The sequence below is a fragment of the Azolla caroliniana genome, unplaced genomic scaffold, assembly GCF_043228905.1.
Source record: "Azolla caroliniana isolate FFs.n. ecotype wild unplaced genomic scaffold, voAzoCaro1.0.p SCAF_21, whole genome shotgun sequence".
NCBI classification, from domain to species: domain Eukaryota; kingdom Viridiplantae; phylum Streptophyta; class Polypodiopsida; order Salviniales; family Salviniaceae; genus Azolla; species Azolla caroliniana.
This window is the reverse complement of record NW_028230456.1, coordinates 10,206,949-10,213,208: the sequence shown is the minus strand read 5'-3', so window position 1 is coordinate 10,213,208 and position 6,260 is coordinate 10,206,949. Positions and strand designations below refer to the sequence as shown.

Here is a 6,260-nt window from a genome sequence, read left to right as displayed (position 1 = left end):
AAATGAGAAAGAAAGATATATATATTATATATATTAATGAGAACGAGAGACAGAGAGCACTTCCCTTCCTTTCTTTACTTACATATTTATTTATTTAATCGGGCAGACAGGCGGCGCAGGTGCAGGTGCAGGTGCAGGAGGAGAGAGCAGGCAACAGACGGCTAACAACTACATACATACAGACAGACAGACAGACAAGACAGACAGACAGACAGACAAACTGCATTCCGCTTCGTCTTTTCTTTTTTTATTTTCGGCCCTTTTATTTAGGTCATACAGGAGGAGTTTAGGTTAGGTTTTGGTTTTGGTTAGGTTAGGTTAGGTTAGGTTAGGTTTTGGAGGAGGGAGGCAGGGGAACCCACCTTCACCTTCACCTTCTTCACCTCCGTCTCCTTCTCCATCCCCCATCCCTTCAAGATCTTCTTGGAAATTGTTTTAAGTTTCATAGATCATCATCATTATCATCTCTGTCACTACCCAATCGAAGAACAGAGAGTAAGCACATGCTCTGTTCCCTGTTTCCTCCTCAAATGATCATCATCATCCTCCTCCCACGTCATGATCATACCAAACTACAGCAAACTATGGCCTCAACACAAAGTCGCCATATCTCTTCCCATCTCTTGCGTTACTCTCATCTCTCTTTCTTACGCTTCCTTCTTCCTCGCCCCTCTCTATCACGGCGGCCCACGGCAGCTGCTGCTCCATAACCCTCCTCCTCCTCCTCCTCCTCCTCCTCCTCCTCACACACGCCAAAGCAATTCGTCCCTCCTTCGTCCAACTGTTGTGAATCGAACACATTGCTGCTGCGATCTATCCAAAGGAATGTGGATTCCTGAGGAGTCCGACTTCACTCTCTTATATACGAACGAGACTTGTCCATATATGCAATTCAACCAGAACTGTTTAAGCAATGCAAGACCAGACAGAGATTATCTCCATTGGAGATGGCAACCCTTGGATTGCGATCTGCAGCGGTTCGATCCCGTGTATTTCCTTCGCCTGTTGAGAGGAAAGAAAATGGCATTCATTGGAGATTCGCTCGCTCGCAACCAAATGCAAGCTCTTCTATGTGCTCTCACACAGGTAAACATAATACATGGATTTATACTAGGCATGAGAGTGATCACTCCATAGGACACTGCCCAGATCAAGGGAATGAAAGTTTAATGTGTCAACAAATTGTCTGTAGGTTGAGGATCCTTACAGCTCCTCGGTTGTGCCCGAGGGTAATCTATGGAATGAACATGAGTATCAGTGGGATTTCATATCCCATAACTTCACATTGGGAAACATATGGTCGACATTTCTAGTGAACCACACAACTGATGAGCAAGGCTGTTTCCATCTTCATTTAGACATGCCTGATGTGGCGTGGTTATCTCGGATAGATCATTATGATGTCATCGTGTTTTCCACTGCTTATTGGTACTTTAGGCCTAGCATCTATTATGCTAACAGCAGTATACTGGGAGCCAGTGAAAGGACAGGATTTAATTTCACAGCTTTCGGTATGTTGCCGGCGATGAGGATTACATGGGAGACTGTATTGAAACATGTAGTGTACCAGTACAAGGGCATTTCCTTCCTTCGGACAGTTACTGTTCCACACTTCGGTGAGCAGGCATGGGACAAAGGAGGAAAATGCAATAATACACAGCCTGATGCAGATCCACATATGAATGCTTCTCTACCATGGATGACTAACGAGATGCACAAGATTCAGATCGAGGAATTCAACAAAGCCATTGCATTGTTGTCGGAGAAAGAAGGAGAAGAGGGTGAGAAGGATGCTTCAAGATTGAAACTCATTGATATTACATATAGTGCATTTCTTCGGCCTGATGGTCACCCGGGTATTTACCGGAATCATGATAGCAATGATGCTGTAAGCGATTGTCTACATTGGTGCATGCCGGGTCCTATAGATACCTGGAACGAGATATTGTTGCACACTCTTAAATCTTGCTGTAATTCTAGTGCCCAGTTATGTGGATGATTTATATATGTACAATTAGCATTCGAGAATGAGCCATCTCTGTCATGTGCTGAAGAGTTTGGCTTGATCTATAAAACAAGTCCAGAGAACCAAGCTTCTTATGGACTAGTTAGAGTATTATGAGCAAGAGCTGGATCTCAGATGTAAACTTGCATTTTGTCATATGTTCAACATGATCTGATGGAATCAAAATTTCAAAAAATACAAAAGAAAAGATTCGACATTGTTCAGATTGAAAGGAAGAAGGCGATGTTGTCAAGTGAAACCCAATGTTATGAAGTCATAAGTAAAGACAACGATCCATCATGGTATATGTCAAAGGTTTCCATATGTATATATGCTAGGCTTCCTTTTTTGTATAACCTTACTATTATCTTTCCTCAATAAGTATGAATAATAATGTTTACTTCCTATCATTCTGCGGGGCTTTAACGTGGAGGAGGTTGTTAGTTGGAATGTACTAAGAGTTGGTGTGATGTAAATCTATTTTATGCATTTTGTCTGTTGTATATGTGTGCATGATTTTATGTGAGGGCCATTTAAATCTCAATGAGAGCTCAAGTTGTGCAGTACAAATTGCAATCGCCCTAACTAGTTTAGAATTACTTGTTCCACTTTCTTATAAACTTTTGTGAACTAGAAAATCATGCTTTCTCTCTTTTCCAAGAGAAGTGATTCAATAAACTTGTTCAAAGAGCATGGCAATAAGTGTTCACAACTTGCTCAGACTTCTTGCTTTGCAGATTGTTTATTATCAAGAAATGCATTTCTTCCTTCACAAACTCTTAGTAACCATCTTTATGCTTCATTGCTATTACCTATTGGAGATTCTAATTTTATTGTACAAAACTTTCAATAGCTCTAGAAAAGTAATTTGGCATCTTTCTTGTTCTAAAACAAAGATAATTACAATAGGAGAGAAATCACCAACATGTCATTGATGATGAGTTTAAGGCTACGTTTTTACTTTGCATTTTGTCAAAGAGTCAAGATAGATTCAACACTACCTTGAGCAATTCAAATGCGATGTTTCTGTATGTTTAGGTATAGAGTTCTCTACTCATGGAAGAGGTGAATTGACAAAATAATGCATCCAATAAATCCTCCGATGCTTCAATAAATTGGGGGCATATCACAATAGAGAGGCAAATCTAATAGCGAAGGTTGCGAAAAATTGTGTGGTAAAGTTATAGAATGTCATCATTGTGGCAAGCCGAGTCATTTTAAACATGACTACTACAAATGGAAGAAAGGGAAAGAAGAGAAATGATAGCAAAGAAGAGAAAGTAACCTAAGAAGAGCATTGTTAAAATGGAAGAGGTGACTATAGTCACTCATTATGGCAAGTCGCGACGGTGAGAATGATGTACTCTATCTCTCCATGATTTAGAGTGCATGCTTTTCTTCCAAATATGGATGAAGACATGCACACTTGCATTCTTAATACAAGTGCTTTTCATGTGATTTTCTAACTTCACAGCGGGTCGACATGGTGTTATCCATGGTGTGGGGGACAAGTATGCATGTGAGATTGTGGGTATTGGCACTATGTAGATGTAGTTTTAATATGGGTTTGTCTTCACACTTCAACATGTATGGCATGTAAATTAGCTTAAGAAGATCTTGATTAACAAAGAGTAGCAAGATGAAAATGAATTTCACACCACTTTTGGTAATGGGAAATGGAATATTTGTATGGGATCTGGAATTGTTGTCAAATATTGTAAAAGTATACCTTGTATCCTCTCCATGTATCTAGTGTGAGTGACTTAGAAGTGATGGTACCGTGTATACCATTGCTAAGATTAATAATTAGAAGTGTGTTTGTTGTGACAACGGTAGGGAATAAATATCCAAGGCCTTTAGGTATGTTGTCAAAGCAAAAGGATAAAGAGGGAGCTCAATGCCCCACATAATCCACCCCAAAATGGAGTTGTAGAGTGTGTGAATCAAACTAAAAAGGATAAGGTTCGTACTAGGGGCAAACATTGTGATGACAATTGTTGAATTGATTAGTCAATCACCAAATTGGTCTTTGGGGAGAGGAATCCCTCTAGAAGCATAGTTGGGCAAGCCATCTTCATATGCTCACCTAAAAATGTTTCGTTGTGAGGCTTTTGTGCACGATCGTAAAGAAGAACATAACAAACTTGAGCCAAAGTCTTGTAAATATATTTTCCTAGGATTTAATGTTGAGAGTAAAATTATAGGATCTTAAAAAAAGAAAGTACACAACATTATGAACCACCAAGTCTCCAAGAATAGCCAAGGCATCAAGTTGTTATTACATATTTTGGGGCTCAACAATTGACATTAGGTTAGGAGGATCTTCTAGGGCTAGACAAATACCTATGATAGCCACCATGTCATGGTAAGGCTCAAACCTATGACCTATGTGTACATACACCAAGGACTTGAAATATAATATTATAACGGGTATAATCCTAGAACATTCGAGAACTTCCTAGAACTTTTCAAAATATTCCAGAAAACCCTAGAACGCTCCATGACCTACTATATAATGAAGACCTCCTCACTCTTGTCGAATCATTCCAGTTGAACATCAATCTCAAGTCCCCCAAGAAAGCCATATCTTGTATCTCTTTACCTTAATAATACATATTTGCTTTCATCCCTACATTTTATTTCGCACTCTTCCTATGCTTTGTTTGCTTTCATTGTGCCTTAGTTTTGACAGTTTGAACTAGGATACCTCTTTCCCTAGCCACTTCCTATATCTAGCTATGTCAGTTGTTAGTCAACAAGATTTTATATCAGTTGTCTCTAAATTGGACAGGCTTAAAACCAAGTTTGAGATGGAGAATCAATGATTAATTGAGGATATTCAAAAGATGATTGTGGAAAAAACAACCATAACATGATGAGTTCACATAACGGGTACAACAATTAGAGTCAGTGTTGGTAGTTTTGCAACAACATAAAACAGGAGATCAAGGGGTTATTATAGAACCCACCCAAAATTAGCCTACCTACAAAATTTGATGGTACCACGACAGGTACGTAAAGGGCAAACAAAGGCCATACCATCCTCGTCGACGATAATGAAGACCGAAGAACACAACAATGGGTCAATATCAACGGGATAACCACCAAAAAGGGAAACAAAGATCAAGCAGCCTTGTGACTTGTCCACAAAATAGAATGTAGACCAATGGCCTACATTGATCGACTAAATGACAAAACCACTACCTTTCTTTCCCCTTGGTGGTAATAAGGTCAAAGAAAGGCCCAACTACACAAAGGTGGGTTGAGAAAAACAAAATTCACCTCACTAAAATAATCTCAACATGAGAAGATAGTGAAGAGGAAAGCCTTCATGCATGCATGAAGGTGTTTGATGAACATGCCGAGGTGACCCACCCCATCACGGACAATAATTGCAAATCACAGAAATCTGGGTCCTAAGAATGAAATTGTTGCCAGCCACGAAGGCAGAACAATGCTAGATGTGTAGAAATGATTTAAGAGAGAGCCGAAGGTATCAATCATCCCAAGATGTCAACAAAAATATAAAAGAAAAGTGAAGCGATACATAAAAGCCATGTAAAGAGGAGCCCACCTAGCAATGGGCACGGTTTCGGCTCAAACCGAACCGAGCTTAACCGTTAAGCCATGGTTTAACGATTTATTGGTTCCAAAAAAATTTAATGGTTTGGTTTAGTTTGGATTTTCGATAAACGGTTCGGTTCGGGTTTGGTTTGGTTCAAAAACTTGGGTTTATAGGTTTGGTTTAAAGGTTTATAGGTTTTTGGTTAACTCTTTTTATACCTTAATAGTTTATTAATTTAATGGTTTAATTAAGGGAAAAGTACCAGGATACCCCTGGAAGTTCGTCTATTTACCAGAATGCCCCTGGAAGTTCCAAATTTACCAAACTACCCCTATGCCCAAAAAATTACACTTTATAAAGTAATTATACACTCAAATCTACAAGCCCTATTTACCAAAGATGGAAGAAATGGACCCAAACTAGCCCCATTTACCACAGATTTGAGTGTATAATTACTTTATAAAGTGTAATTTTTTGGACATAGGGGTAGTTTGGTAAATTTGGAACTTCCAGGGGCATTTTGGTAAATAGACGAACTTCCAAGGGTATCTTGGTACTTTTCCCTTTAATTAATGATTTTTTATTGATTTAATTAATTTAACTTAAATGTTTATTTAATTTAATGTATTTTTGTTTATTTAGATGTTTAATTAGTTTGATTTAAATGGTTTGGTTTAAATTTTTTATTAA

At 38.6% G+C, this 6,260-nt stretch overlaps 1 protein-coding gene across 1 annotated transcript; it reads left to right on the top strand.

The window, feature by feature from the left end:
• The first annotated feature begins 413 nt into the window (after positions 1–413).
• LOC147850611 (protein trichome birefringence-like 21) lies at positions 414–2,418 on the top strand. The gene is made up of 2 exons (XM_087336635.1): positions 414–1,086; positions 1,193–2,418. Exons 1-2 carry the CDS (start codon positions 559–561, stop codon positions 1,997–1,999), a joined length of 1,335 nt encoding a protein of 444 aa, XP_087192761.1. The 5' UTR covers positions 414–558; the 3' UTR covers positions 2,000–2,418.
• Positions 2,419–6,260: the final 3,842 nt, after the last annotated feature.

Bases quoted from the DNA above. Each gene is read 5' to 3' on its own strand.
- LOC147850611 (XM_087336635.1), top strand. From the start codon at position 559: ATGATCATACCAAACTACAGCAAACTATGGCCTCAACACAAAGTCGCC. The intron at 1,087-1,192 runs GTAAACATAATA...AATTGTCTGTAG, and splicing joins TTCTATGTGCTCTCACACAG to GTTGAGGATCCTTACAGCTC.